The following is a 21,062-nucleotide window of genomic DNA, read 5'->3' as shown; positions in this document are numbered from 1 at the left end:
GGTGTATTTGCCTGAAATAATGTGCGTAGAACTGTTTGTCCCACAGGAGATTGTTGTCTTGTGTGTACATTCGCACAGTAGTGTTTGGTGAGCATGTGTCGGTTTGTCTAGGTAGCTGCTTACAAATGTCTGTTAGCATGATATTGGATAAGGCGGCCATTGATGCTCCCTTTTTCCATGTGGAGTGAGCCCTTGGAGCTTGGAGCTGTGGGCGGGACTCTTTGCTTTTATTTATCAAATTTGGATACATTTAACAATCCATCTCGCAATTCCTGCTTTTGAGATACTGTTTTTCTAAAGGATTTGATTCTTTCCACATAGTGCATGAAGGCCCTTTTAACGTTGAGTGCATGTAGTACCCTTGCTGCCACTTTCTCCGGTTTCGGGAAGAAAACCGTAGATCTAGTGTCTGATTTAAGTGAAAATGCGAGATTACTTTTAGTAGAAACCTTGGGTTTGTGCATAGTCGAACTTTGCCTTGGAAAACCTGAAAGTAAGGCTCCTCTATAGTTAGTGCATGAATTTCACTAACTCTCCTTTGTGGTATAATTGCGACAATGAAAGCCAGTGTCCATGACAGAAATCGCAATGTGCACAAGCACTTCGTTTCAAAAGGTGCAGACATCAGTCATGTTAACACTATGTTTAGGTTCCATAATGGTAAGGGTGGTGTACGTGGTGGAATTACTCTTTTCAGTCCCTCCATGAAAGCTTTTATTACTGGTATCTGAAAAAGAGATTGATGTCTTCTATTTTGAAGATAGGCTGCGGTTGCTGCTAGATGCAGTCTTATAGAAATGTATGCTAGATCTGATTTTTATAGATGTAACAAGTACCATACTAGTTGTTGTTCTGATGGAGGGCAAGGGTCTATGTTGTGTGCAGCACAATAGTGTACAGAGTGTTTCCATTTTGCCGCATTACATGCTCTTGTGGTTGACTGTCTGGCTTCCTTTAGAATGGCCATGCATTCTGGTGGTAAGTGCAAGTACCCAAACTCTACAACCTCAGGAGCCAGTTTGCAAGGTTGAGTTGTTGTTTGATTGGGTGTCTGACTCTGCCCTTACTCGGGAGTGAGATGATCTGCAATGTTGGGAAGCGTCTTATGAAGTACTAGGGACAGCTATAGTAGCATTGTGTATTAAGGCTGTTGTGCCCATTTTGGAGCTATGAGGATCATTTTGAGGGATGTCTGCCAGGGTTTCCTGACCACATATGGAATGAGTGGGAGAGGAGGAAAAGTGTCCCTGACCAGTTCATCCATAGAACATCGCCCTCGGACTGTGGAAGTGGGTGCCTTGAGGTGAAGTTTTGGCATTTTGCATTGTCTGTGGTTGTGGAGAGATTTGTACTTGGTATTTCCCACCTTTGAAAGTATATGTGTAGGACTTGACTGTGGACTTCCCATTTGTGGACTTGTTGTTGCATTCTGCAAATTATAACCGCTGCAGACTTGTCCACTCCTGGTAGATATTGTGCCAGGAGGTGCATTCTGTGACTGATGGCTCATCTCCATATGAGATGTGCCAGGTGAGACAGCTTTAATGAATGTGTCCCTCCCTGTTTTTTGATGTAGTAAATTGCTGTCATATTGTCTGTGTGTAGAAGGACATTTTTCCCGGTTATGTCAGGTAGAAAGGTTTTGAGCACCTGCAGTGTGGGTAGTAGCTCTAGAACACTGATGTGAAATGTCTGTTCATGTACAGACCACTGACTCTGTACTGTAATGTCCTCCATGTGAGCACCCCAATCCATGGGTAATGCATCTGGTGTGACTGTCACTTGCGGTATTACATCCCTGAAGGCTCTCCTCTTTAGTGTGTTCTGTGTGTTCCACCACTTCAGTGCCTCCTGGACCCTGGGTGAAACCAACACAAGATCCTCCAAGTTGCCCCCTGCCTGTGACCACTAACATGCTAGACACTCCTATAGGGGTCACACATGTAGACTTGCATGTGGAACTCCTGCTATGCAAGATGCCATAATTCCTAAGAGACTTATCACCATCTTGACTGGCAATCAATGATGTGGCTGAAAAGAGCCTGTTGGTTCTGGAGATTGAGAACCCTCTGTGGATTGGGGTAAGCCTATGCTGTAACCAAACTGAGTATGGCTCCAAGATAAGGCTGCATTTAGAGCGACAGTAAATGAGAATATGTAGAATTTGTTGCGAACCCCAATTTGTGTAATAGATTGATAGTGGTCTGTGTGTACTGTACACATTTCTGTTAGCTGGAACTCTTGATCGTCCAGGCAAGGGAAGACATGAATGTTTTCCCTTCTCAGATTTGGTGAACACACGTGGGGCAGTTGTTACCCCAAATAGTAGCAACTTGAACTGATAATGATGTCCACTTACCACAAACCAGAGGTAGCAGCTGTGTGTGGGATGGATCAGTATGTGAAAGTATGCATCTTTCAGATCTAATACTGTCATGAAGCTGCCTTCTTGAAGTAGTGGTATTACATGTGTAGTGTCACCATGTGGAAGTGTTCGGACAGGATGTGCAAATTGTGTTCGCACAGGTCTAATATGGGACGGAGCATTTCATCCTTTTTGGGTATATTTTGGGAAGTATGGGCCATATGTACGAACACTTTTTCCCATAGACACAGAATGGGGAAAAACCTTTGCTACTTCTGGCCCCATATTCCCTTCCTTTGTGTTTGAATAGGACAGGTTGTATGGCCTCTTTTTTGAGGCGTGCCTTTACCTCTTCTTGCAGCAGGAATAGGTTATGAGGACTGGGGTATGTTTGTGAAGAGGGATATTTCATTTCAGTTCTAGGCAATACCACTGATCGAGGATGACCAGCACCCATTGATCGGACTTTACTTCTGGCCACAACAGATGGAATTATTGTAGCCTTCTATCGACACGTGATGTGTGATCAGGGGGAAATGATTGGTAAGTCAACGTTTAGAGGTGGAGGCTCCCTTTGCCGGTGTACCTCTACCTTGGGATCTTGGTTTGAAACCACCTCTGTAGTATCCTTTCACCGACTGTTGGTATTGTTGCTGTTGGTGCTGATAACCTGGGGTCCCTGGGGTGTTGTTCTTCTAGGCCCCTCTTCTTTGATAACTCCAAAAGGACTTGTGTTTCTGTGATGTAGACTGCAAGGCTCCCACTTATTTTGCAGTCTTGGTGTCCTCCTTGATTTTCTCAAGGAGATGTTCTCCATCGAATAGGATGCTTAAGATGTATTGTTGCACCTCCAGTGTAAACACTGAGGTGTGAAGCCATGGGACATAGTGAGGTCTGGCAAAGCATTACCAATGAATTAATCCCTCTTGCAGCTGTGTCTGTGCTGTCTAGAGCACAGTGGATTGTTGCGTTGGATATTTGTCTTCCCTCTCCAATTAAATCTTCCTTTTCTTTTTATATTGCTCAGGAAGGTGCTGTAAGAAGTCTTCCATTTCCTCCCACGTAGCTCTGCTGTAGCGTGATAGGAGGCCCACCAAGTTTGCAATCCTCCAGTGACTGGCATGACCTGTAGCAACCAATTTTGCCACTGCATTAATGCACTTACTTTCCTTGTCGTGGGGGGTGGTGTATCCCCAGTGCTTTGCGATGCAGCTCTTTCGCGAGAGAGTAGGGTGTCCTCTGATGTAGAGAGGGTCCAAGGGTGAAGGTCTGTATTTTTCTTCTCATGTCTGTGGGTGAGTACCCTTGATTTTACTGGGTCTTTAAAAATTTCCTTGGAAACTTTAATCATTGGGCCTATTATTGGTAGGTACTGCACTGTACACTCTGTTCTGGAGAGTGTCTCACCCAGGAAATCCATCTCCTCTTCTGTGCTCTGCAGTGGTAATTTATGATACTCTGCTGTCCGCTGAATTACACTGTGATACAAAGAGGTGTTATCTGGTGGAGATGCCTTTGGCTGGGATAGCCAATGTTCTGGGCTTTGTGGGGATTCCCCAATCTGAATCTAAGTAGTAAGTCTCTTGGTCAGGACTGCCTACTTCCTTTGCCCCGTGAGTGGGCAAGGGTGATCTAGTGTGTGGTGACAATGGGCAGCTTTGTTGCACAGGGTTTGTGGCTCTATGCTCTGTTGTCACCCCTTTTTGGCAATGGCGTGGACAATTCAGGTCTTGGCTTTGTCATTTGGAAGCCTTCTTTAGCAATCCTCAGTTGCCTGACGGTGTTTCTTCCTGAAGTCTTGAAGCCCTCCAAAGACATTGCCTTTCTCTTTTGGAAGCATGGGCTTATGTGGATTTTTTGCCTGCTTCTCAGTCACAGTTTTTGTTGCAGAGGAAGGCACTTTTGTTTTCAGCATCGTAGGAGGTGAAGTCTTCTTCGTCACTGAGGAGTGGCCATGCTCTTTCCCCTTCGTCAGAGTCTAGGAGTGTTTTGGCTCCATATGGCTCAACACCGGTCACTTGTGCGGCTGTGAATGTTTTTCTGGAGCCAAAGCATGGCATGGAAGTTTTGCTATCGTTTCAGCATTGATCTCGGCCTGGTGTTGGCTCCATGCTTCTCCCTGTGCCCTATCAAGAATTCTCTTGTCCTGCGTCCGCTCAGAGGCTGGCTCTCAGTGTTGACCAGAGCCTGAGGGCTGTGGCGCCTCTTGGCCAGATGGTTGAGGTTTATGTAATGTCTTTTTAGTGTGGGGTGCGCCAATTGTACTCCGAGCCTGTGGCACTGTCTTAATCCTGGACCACCCCGACCCTGGCGGTAGAGCCTCGTGCTTAGTGTCCTGCATCAGCACATCCATCTCCTATCCCTAAGAGGGCTTGTCGGAGGCGATATAAGGAGGTCTGCCAATGATGTAGCCCTCTCCACCTGCAACATCAGTGTCTGCCCAGCCCTTGATGGTTTGGAGCTGGTGGGCTTCTTATGAGGAAAGCTCAGCCTCCACTGCCATCTCCATGGTATGGGCCAGTTTGCAGTCTTGTGTGCTTTTTAATGTCTTTTTTATTTCTGAATACGTTGTACGTGGCTCAGTCCTGTTCTTTGTGCTCCAGCGACAGAGGATACACACAACGTGGGTGTCTGAGTAAGTGTATTTTGCCTCGCACCGAAGGCACTTACAAAAAAGCCTGTCCCTTTTACCCTCCATTAACGGGAGATTAACATTCTCTATGGGGTTTGCAAACTATTGTGTCGAAGTAGGGTGAATTCTGTCATTTTGATGGAATCTCAGACGGTTTAAACAGTCACAGGAGCCATAGGCCGCAAGGGCATCAAAGCTGCACAGGGCACAAATACAGTCAGTTCGAGCCCAATGGTGTAAAAAAAAAAAAAAAAAAAAGAATCTAACAAAGGAGCAGTTGAACGTGCACACTACGAGGAAGAGACAAGACCCACAACATCGACAGTGAAAGATTTGCACAACATCGGCAGTGAAAGATGTCCTTGAGAAAAACAAGTTGCAATGTCCGGGCCCAACACTAGATGGCAAGAGTGTGCATAGCATTCATAGTAGTAGCATGACCGATTCCCTCACACTGCTGAAAATCTCTCTGATAAGAGCACCCATGTACTCAACTGCGTCTGGGACCTTTTCCAGAGCCCCATCACCCTGTGGGCCGAATAAATGCTCACCACTGAAAGGTAGCAGTCGGGGGTATTTTAGTACTTCAGGGTTGACCATGGAAATGTGGAGCCATGGCTGATGCTGTAAGATGCTGCTATGTGGATTTGGCGATATGATTTATCTTCTGCATCTAAAGAGCATTATGCCTGCATAGGTAATTTTGTTTCTCTCAGTCACAGTATCTGCATGTGGCATAGATGGTGAGTAAGGGATTGACTCCTGTGGTGCAGATGCCTGTGCCAAAGGATACTACCTTCTCATTCTGGTGCTGCTACTTGTATGGGAATGTGGTAGTGGCGTCTCCTCAAAAAATATTTTTTAGTTTGCAGAAGTCTTGCCAGAATGTGATAGGACTGGTTGATTTATCTGTATCCTTGGAACTAAAAATATCCTTCTGAGATTTTACTACAAAGCAACATACGTCACTGCAGGTGTAAACACATTTTTGTTTCTAATCCCGTCTATCTGCTTTGTTATTGTGTGATGGTTTAGAATACTCACCACTGTAACTCATGTAGTCTTTCTTTTCTTTTGTGTTTTTGTTTCTTTTTTATTGTTGGCCGGTCATTTTGGTTCCAAGGTTACTTTTTGGACACAAGCTCACTTCGAAAGGTTCCAAAGCAGCTTTAAAGAACGGCATGCTTTTGGTGATTTTCTTTTGAGGCTGATCCATTCGGATCTAAAAGGTTTTCTTGGGTCAAACATCTTTGTGTTTTGAGTCAGGCTTTTGAAACCATTCAGGCGATTGGTATTGACACTTGCAGCCAGTCTTTTCTGCACCATTTGAAAGCAGCACGTTACCTGAGCCCCCTTTTAGCTATCGGTGTTGGGTTTGAAATCTGAAGAAGAGTATGGGTACCTATGTGCTTTTGTTTTGGCGTCCCTACTAATTCTTGTAACAATCCTTGATCATGAGATTTGTGCTTCTGCCACCAGGTTTGCTACACTCAAAAGACTAAAGGAGTCCTTGTCAACATCGAAGTCTTCATGCACCACCGGAGTCGCTTATATCAGTTCCTTTGACTCTATGGTGGTGTCAAAAGCCAATCTATGATCACAATGGTTACGAATAGTCTGTTTACACTTAAAATACTGACCGACTAAACAGTATTCTTCAAGGTGATCTCAAGGATGGCAAAGGTAAAAAAACGCTCAACCTTGATGAGATTGTGCAATCTTTCTACGACATTGAGGACAAAATTAAAAAGTGTATTTTCCAACCCTTCCACCATCACCACCACCACCACCGAAAACTCGTTATTCCGAGCCCAACACTAGATTGCAGGATAGTGCATAGCATAAGATCTACAATAGCACATGCTACAAATCTAGGTATATCTGCCCACAAATCATTTTATAAGCAGCATATTTCTCACGCCAAAGACAAACTAGGACAGTCTCCTGGATTCTGCCACTTTAACACAGAGAGGATGCAACTACTCATTGAGACCCGTGAGGCCCTTTATCTGGATCAGGAGCCGCCAGCGGTTACTTGGCAGTTGCATGGTTGGTACTGCTCTTTATCACTAGTCTTCCATGGTCTCAGGTGGTATTGCATACCAATTATATAAACAAGTTAATTTCTTGGTATACTATACTCTTAAGCAGTAGCAAAAGCAAGTACACAAGGATTATTCAACGAGGTGAATAAACTGAAAATCAAATTAGAAATCTATCCCTGAAGAGCAGGTTTTCATTTGCAGATATGAAGATAAAAAAGGGAACACAAAAAAAAACAGAAGGTCCTTGCACTTACAACCGAAGGACCAACGGCGCTTAAGAAGAATTGCTCCAGTGTAACCCGTTCATCTCTACCTCTATGCTATTTCCTGTCATCTCTGTGATATACATAAATGAAGACTTGCACTGAGCTCAAAGCCACCACCTTCCCTCTGAAACACTGTTTTCACAATTCTAAACAGCCTGAAATGATTATGACCCAAATCATAGGCTACCATATACAGGTGTATATGAACTGCTCCCCATATCGACAGCTCATCTTTATGAGACGTGTTGGTCAAGGCTTAATTAATATGAGGTCATATTTGTTCCTCTGACAAACACATAAAAAGGTTTTGTTAGTCACAATGGCCCTCATTACAACATTGGTGGGCGGCAGAGGCCACCCGCCAATATTGTACCGCCATCAGGCCGCCAATGTGGCCTGAAATCTGCCGGCCGTAATTTGACATCCCCGCTGGGCCGGGTGGGTGGAAAGAGAGTTTCCGCCTGCCGGCCCAGCGGGGAGTACAGCCATAACATTGCAGCCGGCAGCAATGTGGCAGTGCGACGGGTGCAGCAGCACTCATCGCGCAATCCACTGCCCGTAATTCGGGCAGTGGATTGTGCGATGGGGCTGTGTATGGGGCCCTTCCACTGCCCATGCCAGGTGCATGGGCAGTGCAGGGGCCCCCAGGGCCCACCCGAGTCACCCATTCTGCCAGCTGTTCCATGGCGATATTTACCTCCATGGAACGGCTAGCGGACGGGGACTCGTAATCCCCAGGGCAGCGCTGCTTGCTTGTTGTTCTTTAGAGCAATTTTAGAAAGGAAGCAAGCTTGAACATCAATATGAGTGATCCAGTTGCACATGCAGAAACTAAAATGCCAGTTCAAATGAAGAACATATAGAGGGGTATGAGTGGTGTGGGATATGTTGTGGATTTGTGGTGCTGGACTTAATACTGCAGGTATTTTTTAGTAGTAACTTTAACTCTGATTTCGTATATGAGCAAAAAGTAGTACACTTACTCAAAAGTCTAAATTACCTTTGTGAACCATGCCCTGAGCATTTTCGCAGGTGGTGAAAGGTCCACCAAGTGTTTGTTTCACCGGGCAAAGATGCCCTGTGCCAGCTCAAGGTGTTGACACCAATCGTGGTCAGCAAGATGTCTTTTGAGTTAACTATTCCGATGTTGAGGGATCCCGCTAAATGATTACCCATCATGAGAAGCCCATGAAGTGCTATTACCTCCACATCTCCAGCCAGAGAGCATATGACCCAGAACCCAAACTTCATGTTGCAGTACCACACAGGGGTTTTGTTATCTGTGCGCACATGGATCGACCTGACCCTGGTGGAAGGCAAAAAGGCTGTGAGAGCCAGTCAGATGTCATGCTGCCCCATAGCTTTATGTGATGTGCTGCTCAACCAGAGACTTCTGAATTCCACATTACCCAGGTGAGTTCCCTGACGGAAAGCTGGTGCATCTGTCGCCACTGACTTCTTGGCAGGGTACGGAGACAGGTTAGCTGCAAATTATATTGGCCTCCAGTCATCCACTACTAAAGGTACCGTGCAGCCTCATCTCAGAAATTAATCTTGTCCACAAGGCTTCCATATTATTTGATCCGCTTGAGACACATGTTCTATTGAAGATAATTAAAGTGCCACAGAGCACAAGGCACCAGACCAACAGGATGGATATTGCTAGTAGATCAAGGAGGCTCAGAAACATCACAGCTGGAACAGTAGCTCTCACCTGAAACATCAGAATCATACCCTGGATGGTCTGGACTAACTAAAGAGGTGGAAAAGCTGACATGGTTCAGGAGTGCCCCACTGAAGCACAGTCTCTAGGGAGGTTGTAGATTTGGATACATTGATTAAAAAACCCTGAGTGGACAACAATGACCTTGTTCTCTGCAGGTGATCCAACACTAGTTAGGGATATATCACCTTCAACAACCAGTAGCATGTGGGTGGCATCCAGGAAGGGAAGGGCATAGTCATCTTGTATAATTATAGGACCCATTGTATCAAGCAATCAAGTCAAAGTCCGGTAGGCCATGTTGAATCTGTCCTCAAACTGGGTGCAGTTGTCCGCTGAAAGATTAACAATTGCAGTTTTGATGCTTTGCTCGGTGAAGATGAGAAATACTGCTGCTGTTGTTGTCCTCATCATTTGGTGCCTTCTCTGCCTCTAGTGTCATGAAAAGTTTAAGTGCACTGCTGGATTAACTGGAAAGGCGGACACTGGTGGCAGAGGAGGTACCTATAGAAGACCTCAAACCTTAACTTTCTGTACTGTGTGTGAAACTGGTAGGCTGTGGAAGACATAAGCAGTGAGGTCACCATTGCACAACTGTTCTTAAGACCTTAGAAGGTTGAATCAGCTTTCTCGCTAAAAACCTAGCTAACTGAAAGGGCATGTCCATCAAAGAAGCTTGAACGTCTCCAGAATATTTGATGGAGTGCACCAAAATGTGATATCTGATGACAACAGTGGAACCCATAGGAAAGGCAACTAACTCAGGGGTGTCAAAGCCATAGCACAAGATCTGCCTGGTTGCATACTGGCCATCCTGAACAGTTTGAGCAAGGGAGTGACAAAAATCCTCCTGCAGCGTGTCCAAAACGTCACAGATCATGTACTAAAGACATCATCCAAAGTGAGATAGAAGGAAAAAGCATTTATAGAGAATGGGACGAAACTTAGGAGACAATTTGCTTGGAGAACATGTCAATATGTTTAGGCTCCCTATCTGGCAGAGGGGTTGGAAAAGAGTTTAGATGGACCTTACATGTTGAAGCTTGCTCCACAAGGCTCTCAGGTGTAAGGTATTGGATCAGCATATTCAGTCCCCAGGTGCTAGCCTGCAGCACTTCACCAATTGTTGCTGGAGCCAAAAACAGTTTTAACCAGACAGCCAAGATTAGGTCAAGCATGATCTCACTGAATGGTACCACAGGGTCAAACGTAGAAGGTCCAGGTTGAAATTTCTCTGTCAGTATGTTACCCTTAGTCTTTTCAATCAGGAGCGGCAATTCCAAACCCTCAGAGAAGCCCGACCCACTATGGCAAAGCAGAGTGGATTCAAGCAAGGTAACCGGGTCACTGATATTTTGCTGAAGAAGTAGAGAACAGTATAACATGATCTGTCTCATCATCATCATCAAGTTGGATTGGTGGGAGGCCCTGTATAGAATCACATCTCCTGCAGAACTGACACTGAGAAAAAGGAGCTGGGGATGGGTAAAGAGTCCTCAGCTTAAGGATGTGCTTTTGTGGTGGTACCTCATGCCTTGGGGCAAACTCTAACCAAAGACAGATAGGTGTCTTGGACGGGTGGATCCTGAATAGACGCTCCTGAAAACAGCAGCAGTCTTTATGGTGGAACTACAACCAACAAGGCCTGCAGCACAGGAGGCCAGTGGCAGTACAGCTGAATTCTCACAGGGTCAGTCAGATCTGACGGTGGGCCCAATAGAGGAAGTTTGACTGAGAGCCCCACTGGGTGAATGGGGCTGGAAGTTGGCCAAAGAGAGCCAGAGCAAATTTGAAAATCTGCCCTACTTAAATGCTGCAATTTAATGTGGAATTTGCAATGGGCCAGGGAGCTTAGGGGACATCACCTCCATGGAGGAAGACAAAGCTGGAGTATAGTACCTCAAATGTCGACTGTGTCACGCCGCGGCTCCTACGGCGGCCGCGGGTCACCGCAGCACGGCATTCTTTTCATGCCGCGGCCTGTGTGCGAGCCGCGGGAGAGGCCGCGGCTTGCGCACAGGCCGCGGGAGAAGCCGCGGTTTGCGCGCAAGCCACGGGAAGATCAATAAGCCTGGTCAGGGGTCGCGGCACTCCCGCGCCCCCTTCTTTAAGTTCTGCCGCAAAGGCAGACGCGGCAGGGCTTTAGACCCCGAGTGGGTTTCAGGCCTGGCCGCGCATAGCACATTTAGTGCGCTTTACATTTCAGTCTAATGATATAAACATCTGCTCACCACTTACCAATGTCTACAGGCAAAAGCCTAATACTTGCACATGGTGGTGTTTTTATGCCTGCCTTTTCCCTTTCCCAGCACGCTGCCCACTTCCTCTCTTCCCAGCATGCATTGTTTCTCTTTGTTTGGACGCATGTACTTTATTCACTATTATACTCTTTTCCCCAATCCAAGATGGTGGTGTTTCTACTTCCTGTTTCCTACTTCCTGTATAGAGGTACATAAGGGGAATTCAGCTGCTTGCTCATTGCGTTGCAACACTCCTTTGGTGGTAGTCACGCTCTGGCTGGTTTCTTCCTGTGAATCTAGTATTTCCTGACTTGTCTTCGTTTCCAGTCTTCCTGTACCCCCGGATCTTCAGCTCCAATGCCTTGGTGTCCTCCTTCTGTTTCAGGGAGTTCCTGTTGGAGGTTTTTTACCCTACTGGGGTTTTTCCTCTGGGACTCCTTCTGGAGGGCACGGACTGTAGTGGCTTGCTACTGTCAAACAGCACCGTGGCTACCGGAAGGGGTCGCCCCTACCTCGGCCAGAGCAGAACCTGCCGGAACCGGGGTCGTTCCCCAACCCTCCTCAACTTCGACGGTAAGCCCATTGAAAACCGTGACAGATTGCAACACCCAAAAATCCAGTTGCAGTCCGGAACCATGGATAATCTAGTGGCAAATACGGAACCCACGAGCCAGACCCTGCTCACGACGATTCAACAACAGGCTCAAGAACTCCAACAGCTACATACTGAAAATACCGTCTATCGACAAGCCTTTGCATCCAGGACCACTGATGTACCCTCAGTAGCTGCCACTACACCTCGTTTCTCCGGGGATCCTAACAAATTAGGAGAATTCCTGGATGCCTTGACGGTTTATTTTGCCTTTCGCCCCTCGCAATTTGTACAAGACAAGACCAAGGTGGGGTATTTGATTAGCGCCTTATCGGGGCCAGCATTGGCTTGGGCCACTCCTTTAGTGACAAGAAATGATCCTTGCCTATCTAATTATTCCACCTTTGTCACTACTTTTAAACAGATGTTTGAGCGCCCTGGACTCGAGGCTTCAGCAGAAGAAGCTCTTTGCGAAATCCAACAAGGGACTCAAGATGTATTACAATACATCACCCGTTTCAGACAATTAGCAGCAGAAACATCCTGGGTGGAACGTACCTTGGTGACACTGTTCCGCAGAGGTCTCAGGGAGGACATTAAGGACGAACTGGTGCACTCTGCTAGAATAGAGAACCTTAAAGGATTAATGGATCAGACTCTGACGATAGAATATCGGTTGAACGAACGAAGAATGGAGAAAAAGAAGAGTCGTTTGCCATCTCACTCAGTGACGTCTCGCACCTTCTCTCATCGTACCGAGGAAGTCCGTCCTGAACCTAAGGGGTCTACCGAGGAAGAGCCAATGCAAATTGATACGGCTCGAGGACCTTTATCAGCTAGTGAAAGAGAACATAGACGAAGGAAGGGGCTTTGTCTATATTGTGGTGCAGCTGGTCACCTAATTTGCACCTGCCCCATTCGTCCAACCAAGCCTTTGGGAAACGTCAACTCCCGTCCTCAGTGAGAAGGGTACGGACGGGATATCGTGAAATACCTTCCATTTGTTCTTCCAGGGAGGAAGGAACTGCTCTTTTTCTTTTACCAGTTATCCTTCATTTAACTGATGGCCAGGAAGAAAGAACCTTGGCTTTATTGGACTGCGGAGCCAGTGGCATCTATTTAGATGAAGCATGGGCCAAAGAACAACAGATAGCACAAATACCTAAGGAAGTACCAGAACAAGTACACACGGTGGATGGATCACTCTTGGCCTCAGGACCCGTACAATATACCACCCCTACTTTCTGTCTACAGTTTGGGAAACACCAAGAAAATCTTTCGTTTGATTTAATTTCATCACCACACCACGTCATGATCCTGGGAATTCCATGGCTCACACGGCACAACCCTTACATCATCTGGGAAATAAGAACTATTTCGTTATCCTCTCACTTTTGCCAACACCACTGCTATCTCGCAGGGGATTATTGGTCCCCAAAAGGTCTCTTAGCAGCACCCCCTAAGGTGGGATGCTCTATTAACGTCCTACAGGGAGTTCCCAGGCATTATCAGGAATATGCCGATGTATTCCAGAAGCCAGAAAAACCTGAACTGCCACCCCATAGAGAATACGATTGCGCCATTCCTTTAGAACCAGATACAGTGGTTCCTTTCGGGCGAATGTACTCTCTCACAGAACCTGAGAAGCAGATTCTTAAAGAATACCTTGATGAGAACCTACAAAGCGGGTTGATTGCTCCCTCTTCTTCACCTGCAGGGGCTCCTCTCTTCTTTGTGCCTAAGAAGACTAAAGATTTGCGTCCCTGTATTGATTTCAGAGGATTAAACAAGATCACTATTAAAGATCGGTACCCGTTACCCCTCATTAAGGACATCCTAGAAGCAGTCAGAGGGGCAAAGAGATTCACCAAGCTGGATCTCAGAGGAGCCTACCATCTTCTAAGAATTAAAAAGGGTGATGAATGGAAGACCGCTTTTAGAACACCCTTTGGTCACTGCGAATATCGAGTAATGCCATTCGGACTCACCAATGCCCCTTCCATTTTTCAAAGGTTCATGGATTCTATCTTTTCCGATCTTTTGCAACAAACAGTGGTGGTGTAACTCGACGACATTTTAATCTTTTCTGTTCATCCAGAGGAACACTCTAAGCATGTTCGCCAAGTTTTAGAGAGACTCCGACAACACCATTTATTCTGCAAACCTGAAAAGTGCGAGTTTGATCAGACGGAAGTAAAATACTTGGGATATTGCATTAACCAAACTGGAGTCGCCATGGATTCAGAGAAGGTGCAAGCTATATTGAATTGGCCATCTCCTTCTTCTATCAAGGAGACTCAGTGTTTTTTGGGATTAGCCAATTTCTATCGACAATTCATTGCAGACTTTGCCCAGAGAACTAGCTACATTACTCAAACCCTTAAAAAAGGTCATCTAAAGAAGGGCTTTTGTTGGACACAAGACGCAGAGTTAGCCTTTCAGGATTTAAAGAAAGCCTTTATTCAAGCCCCTATTCTACGACACCCAGACACCAGCAAACAATTCATTGTTGTCGCAGACACCTCAGAAAGAGCCATTGGGGCTGCCTTACTGCAAAGACAAGATGAGGATGATTTAGAACACCCTGTATTCCATGTCTCTCAACTTAAACCTTACCTTCCTGATCCTTTTCACAGACAATTTTCCTGTGCCCCTCCTCTGTTGGTTGATAATGTGCCCGAGTACGAGGTCCAGGAAATCTGTGACTCTCTGTTTTTCAATGGGCGCCTCCAATATCTTATTCATTGGAAAGGTTACCCTATGAGTGAGTGTTCCTGGGAGGATGCCCCTTCAGTTCATGCCCCTCTTTTGGTCCGTCGCTTTTTTCGACTCTTCCCTCACAAACCTGGGGCCTCCGGTGGGTGTGGGGGGGGGGACATACTGTCACTGCAGCTCCTACGGCGGCCACGGGCTCGGGTCCCACAGCGCGGCATTCTTTTCATGCCGTGGCCTGTGTGCGAGCCGCGGGAGAGGCCGCGGCTTGCGCACAGGCCGCGGGAGAAGACGTGGCTTGCTCGCAAGCCACGGGAAAATCAATAAGCCTGGTCAGGGGTCGCGGCACTTGCCGCGCCCCCTTCTTTAAGTTCTGCCGCAAAGGCAGACGGGGCAGGGCTTGAGACCCCGAGTGGGTTTCAGGCCTAGCCGCACATAGCGCATTTAGTGCGCTTTACATTTCAGTCTAATGATATAAACATCTGCTCACCACTTACCAATGTCTACAGGCAAAAGCCGAATACTTGCACATGGTGGTGTTTTTATGCCTGCCTTTTCCCTTTCCCAGCATGCTGCCCACTTCCTCTCTTCCCAGCATGCATTGTTTCTCTTTGTTTGGACGCATGTACTTTATTCACTATTATACTCTTTTCCCCAATCCAAGATGGTGGTGTTTCTACTTCCGGTTTCCTACTTCCTGTATAGAGGTATATAAGGGGAATTCAGCTGCTTGTTCATTGCGTTGCAACACTCCTTTGGTGGTAGTCATGCTCTGGCTGGTTTCTTCCTGTGAATCCAGTATTTCCTGACCTGTCTTCGTTTCCAGTCTTCCTGTACCCCCGGATCTTCAGCTCTAACGCCTTGGTGTCCTCCTTCTGTTTCAGGGAGTTCCTGTTGGAGGTTTTTTACCCTACTGGGGTTTTTCCTCTGGGACTCCTTCTGGAGGGCATGGACTGTAGTGGCTTGCTATTGTCAAACAGCACCGTGGCTACCGGAAGGGGTCGCCCCTACCTCGGCCAGAGCAGAACCTGCCGGAACCGGGGTCGTTCCCCAACCCTCCTCAACTTCGACGGTAAGCCCATTGAAAACCGTGACAGACTGTAGGATCACTCCCTAGAACGTCTGGATGTCAAAGAACTTTGTTTGTGTTTCTTATGCCTTTTCCTCAAGACGTCTTTCATCTGACTTACCCAAGGATGATGACCTGGATCAAGGCCAACCTTTATTCTGGTGTTCAGGGACACATTTAGATTCCGAGTTCTTCATGGTGTTCATTGCAGGCATAACATTTTCTGAAGGACTTGGGGTCATGCGTGGTGCCAAGATACCACAGGCAGATGTCATGAGGATGTGTCACCAACATCTGTATGCAACACTCATGACTTTGGTTGGATGCAACAATCCAGCAAACTGCCAAAAGTATAGTAATATAATATAAACAAATGATAGGAGCGGAGGTCTGGATCTGCATCAAATGTGGTGGAAAAAAGTAATTTACTCAGTGGACAAGGTGGCACTTATAAGCGGCTCGTGTCATAACGGAGTTGTGATAAGGCAGATGGTACCACCTAACAGCATGCAGAAGCAGGAGTTTCCAGATCCAGTCTGGCTCATGGAAAGACTAACAAGGGGGAATCAGAGGTTGGAAATATCGATCAGAAATGTACATGCAGTGTATGGAAAGTTAAACTACTCTTAAGATAGGTAGATATTGTTTCGGTTGAGGACACTACTTAAATGGGGAGAAATGTAGTTTAATATTTCAAAAATACATGCAAAATGTAATGTTTCACATTTTTCAATGACACAATGACGAATGTGAAATGTCCTTGTCAATGTTGCAGGTGCTCATGATTCTGAAGTAATCAACTGAGATAGACCTGTTAGAGATTCTAGCTGGGGAGGCTTTTACTACTAACAATACATTTAAGAACAACCCTTCTTGGCCCGAGTTCATGTTTTTACAATTGTTGATATATCTGCATGCAACTTAAAATCTGAATTTTCGATGTTTTATTAGAAAGATTTCTAGTTTCACATGCCCGTGGCTTTATGCTATTTCTTTGTTTTATACTTTATACTCAAAAATACACAATATATTCCCTTATTATTACCAAGAGATAGCAGGCTATTTCCATTTATAAGATAGTTAGAACCCTGTTGATCAACGTTGCTGACCACAGAAAACATTTTTTGCATGCAACTCGTCTTACCGCAGGAGATTGCTCAATGTAATTGATTCTCTTAGCCAAAGTAACGTCATGTAACAGAATGCCAGTGTCATTGGCATGGACATCACCAGCAACCCCTCTTGCTTCGCTGTGGAATACACACCACCATCCACAGAACCGGAATGATATGATTTAGTACTGCCTGTAAAATTAAGAACCATAAAAAATATACAAAAACTATATATGTGGCAGTTTCAATATTAATATAACAGTTTGGACCAAACATAAATGCCTAACAAAGACAGGATTAGTAGAGTAGTAAAAGGGACAGCAGCAACATCTACTTTCGACATCACAAGCAGTATACAAAATGTAAACATGCCAACTATGTTCCATTTTAAATCAGATGTGGACAGTTTTCACACACTGTACAAGATGTGATCACAAACTATTTACATTTAGGAATCAACGTAATTTATTCACAATATGACACACAGCATGTATGCAGTAGCTAAAATACTCTATGTATAGAAACTCCTAAATGTACTAAAAACATTTGAGAGCTCACTGACTAAGTTGCCACCCTCTTCTTTTACCCTTGCTAAATGATTTACCTGTCAAACTGTGGACGCCAAGACCCCGATTCTGATCCCTGGTTTGTCTGTGCAGGGGTGTGGAATTTATTAAAATATCTACTTGTCCACGGGACAGGTTGCTTCTCAAATCTACTTGTCCTGTAAAAAGATCTACTTGTCCCTTTGGTGCAATGTAGTGTGGCGACAAATTATGGCAGCAATCTCATTATGTAAGAGCTCTGATAATAGCCTCTCTGATTATGCCAGGGCTACTACCATAGTAGGGCTTGAATACTTGCAGTTTCAATCCCTACTGTAGCAATTTCCTTATTTTGCCACCTTTCTGCAGATCTGCATACTGGGGCTGGAGGAAGCAGTAAGCAATAGTTCCAGGGCTGGAATGCCTTTGAGTTTGCAAACCTACTAACCTGCATGTTTTAAAGATTTTCACCAGCTTCTCTCTAATATTTTCCCATAATAAGAAAGGTTGGACATTTACTCCTGACAATGGCAGAATTAGAACTTCTTCCAGGGTTGGGAAGAAAGTGGCCGGAGAGAAAATGAACTTGCAAATGCTCAATAGATTTTCACATGAGCTAATCTACACATGCATATTTACCCATGCTAAAATACAGTTCACAAATATTTTATAGGGGTACGACATATACCATGGGTGCACTTTTGTGACTTTCTTTAAGAATGTTGGGCCACATGTAGGTAGGTTCAGATTTGCGACCCGCAAATTGCGAGTCGCAAATCTGAATGTAGGATGGTGTCCCTGACACCATCTGTGATTCGCAGGGGGCTTCGCAAATGCCCACCTAATGAATAATCATGAGGTGGGTCACAATTTGCGACCCCCTTGCGAACAGCGGCCCTCACAGGGATGGTGGCCTGCTGGAGACAGCAGACCACCATGTCTGTGACTGCTTTTCAATAAAGCAGTTTTTTTATTTTTTTAAATGCAGCCCGTTTTCCTTAAAGGAAAACGAGATGCATTACAAAAATGAAAAAATGTTTACAGTGTCATTCACAATGGGGAAGGGGTCCCATTGGGACCCCTTCCCTTTTGCGGAAGTGTTAGCACCCATTTGAAATGGGTGCAAACTGCAATTGGTTTGTGCCCGCGGTCACAAAACAATCCTACATTGCACTGCGAGTCGCAATTAGGAAGGGAACACCCCTTCCTAATTGCGAGTCGCAAACCCGTTTTGCAATTCGGTAACCAGGTTACCGAATCGCAAAACTGGGTTTGTGCATGTGCTTTTTGCACGTCGCAAACAGCGAAAGTCGCTGTTTGCGACATGCAAAAAGCTACCTACATGTGGGTCTTGGTCCCTAATTAGGTCTGGTGTTAACAAAGACATTTTGTTTTTATTAAACTTCTATTTCTCTCTCTTTCGGCTGGCTTTACTGTGAGTGATCGCATTCTGCTCTTCCACAAGGAGCATATTGGCACACAAAGTAGTTTTGTTCAGTGTCAGGAACTACAGTGGCAATCAGTGACGTAACGAAACTGGAGGGTTCCCCTTTGCAAAGAACATGGAGGAGCCCCCTCTCCAGACTCACTCAGGGCAGGTGCTGTGCTGAAGGGGCCCCCTGGAGGGCGGCTGCGGGGCCTTTGTTATGCCACTGGTGGCAATGTGTGCTTTTAGAGTTTTTGCCAGTGTTTGTTACAATGTTGAGGGCCTGATAGCTCCCACAACAATAAAGTGTTACAAAAGCCATGTCAAAACAAGACACGCATTGATAAAACTAAAAGACTTATAAAAATATGTCAGATCAGTTGGCTTTGTCAGTGTTTGTTTATTTTCATGCTTCCCATATTCGTGTTGAAAATGGTTACACTGATTTTCCATTCGAAATATTTTTGGGAAATACTAGCATGCATCAACACATTTTGCTAAATTACACTTCATTTGCATCTAATCAGAGAGCATTCTGGGAGCATTATACTTAGCCTCATTGCCTAAACTTTTCAAACATGTGTATACACTTTTATTTTTTATACTGGAACCAATGTCAGTAGTGAAATGTGACCTTAAAACATTTATTTACAGCACTCACCCTAATAATGAAGGCTTTCAAATAATGAACCATAAATACAAGTTCGAACAGCATTATCTTTTGGAAACACATTACCTCAACTGCAGAGAGTTCCATTCTCTGTAAACAGGCAGCCAAAGGGTTTGTGCTGCAGAGGGTTGGGCCTACTTGTCCCAAGGACAAAGTAAACATAAAAACTTGTTGCCCTTGACCCCAAACAAGATGTCCCGGGCGTCAGGCGATAGGAATTCCACATCCCTGCTGTGCCATTGAGTTTACTACCACAGGACAAACTTTCCCTCCTGCATCTTCATGCCCTCCATCTCCTCCTCCAAGCTAACCTTTTTGGTCCATAAGAATTCTCAAAACTGAAGACCCCAAAGAAACTATTCAACGGCTCACTGAACTTTCACTATTTCATCATTCACCTTCTCTTATCTTGTAAGATTCTCTCCAGCTGCAGAAAAACACAATTCTTCTGGGTTCCACTTTCACTTCCCTTATAACTCCTGCTTTAGCATGCCTATCTCATTCCCCCCTCTATATCCAAGTTTTAAGTTTTATGAGGGGTAAGGTATTCCCCTTGAACTTTCTTAATGTATTTTGAATTTTTATCAACGTGTCACACACAGCCCCAGTATTGTGAGATTTAGTAGCGGATGAATAAATACTGATCCATCAGGTGAAACTACAAACTGAATGAGAGGGATCTAGCTGTACCAATCAAGCTTTTCCTTCCCGGGCGAAGGAAGCCAGTTTGGTAATGCTGCTTAACTTCAGTAAAGCTCTTTTTGGTGAACATACTAACTGCAGTCTCTTAATTTTTTTTAATTTTCCCAGGCACCAGACTCGATTCTGAAGATTTTCATACCAACTACCTCTTGCATCGGTAGATGGTGTCACACAGCACTCCGTCTGGCCCGTTCTCCCAGGAAGTGACATCAGCACGCTGACTTAATTTTCCTATTGTTCTCTGTCTGTGCCGTCAGGTGCGGAGCCTCCGAGATCAGTGACTGCCAGCATGCAAATGTCTAGGCTGGATTATTATTAGTCTGCACTATAACTGTCTATCCCACAGAATGGGGAGGGTAGGTGAAGAATCTGCAGCTAGATCCACCAGAAAAAGCATTACCGAAGATAAGTAACTTTTTCTTCTGATGGATACTTCTAACCGCAGATTCGTCTCTTTGTGAATAGATAAGAAAACAGTAGCTCTTCAGGTGGTTGGTCTAAGGAGTGTCTCAGACAAGGAAATTCTGCAGGACACACTGGACAAAATGCCCTTTCCTACGGACCTGGTTATCCACCTGTAGTGCTTTGTAAACCTAGAGACCTGCCAGATGTCTAAGACTGACACACCGCACACCAGCACAGTGGTAACAGCCTTCACTCTGGTGGAATGAGTGAACAAGCCATCTGTGGGCTGTTTCTTGGCCAGCCCATAGCAGATCTTGATTTATAAAACAACCCAGTTGGAAATAACACTCTTCTGTACAGCACTGCCTTTTTTTTCACCCCAGCAAAGCCCACAAAGAGCTGATCATCCACCCAATATTTCCCTAGTGCTCAGGCCCCCTCATGGGGTCAAGATGATAGAATTGTTCTTCCTTTTCAGAGGGATGAGGAGGAGCAACAAAAGCTGGTAAGAGTAATAGATTAGAATTAGAATGGCGTGACCACCTTTGGGCTGAAGCA

At 45.3% G+C, this 21,062-nt stretch overlaps 1 protein-coding gene across 3 annotated transcripts in view; it reads right to left on the bottom strand.

The window, feature by feature from the left end:
* The window catches only part of TAF1B (TATA-box binding protein associated factor, RNA polymerase I subunit B), a 638,950-nt gene that overhangs the window by 514,038 nt on the left and 103,850 nt on the right, over window positions 1-21,062 (bottom strand). For all 3 annotated transcript variants that reach the window (XM_069235908.1, XM_069235910.1, XM_069235909.1), the window contains one exon: window positions 16,789-16,948. In XM_069235908.1, the coding sequence (XP_069092009.1) occupies window positions 16,789-16,948 (160 nt within the window). The remainder of the gene's footprint in view (window positions 1-16,788; window positions 16,949-21,062) is intronic.

This window comes from Pleurodeles waltl, chromosome 5, assembly GCF_031143425.1.
Source record: "Pleurodeles waltl isolate 20211129_DDA chromosome 5, aPleWal1.hap1.20221129, whole genome shotgun sequence".
Lineage (NCBI taxonomy): Eukaryota > Metazoa > Chordata > Amphibia > Caudata > Salamandridae > Pleurodeles > Pleurodeles waltl.
This window is presented reverse-complemented; position numbering and strand designations above follow the sequence as displayed.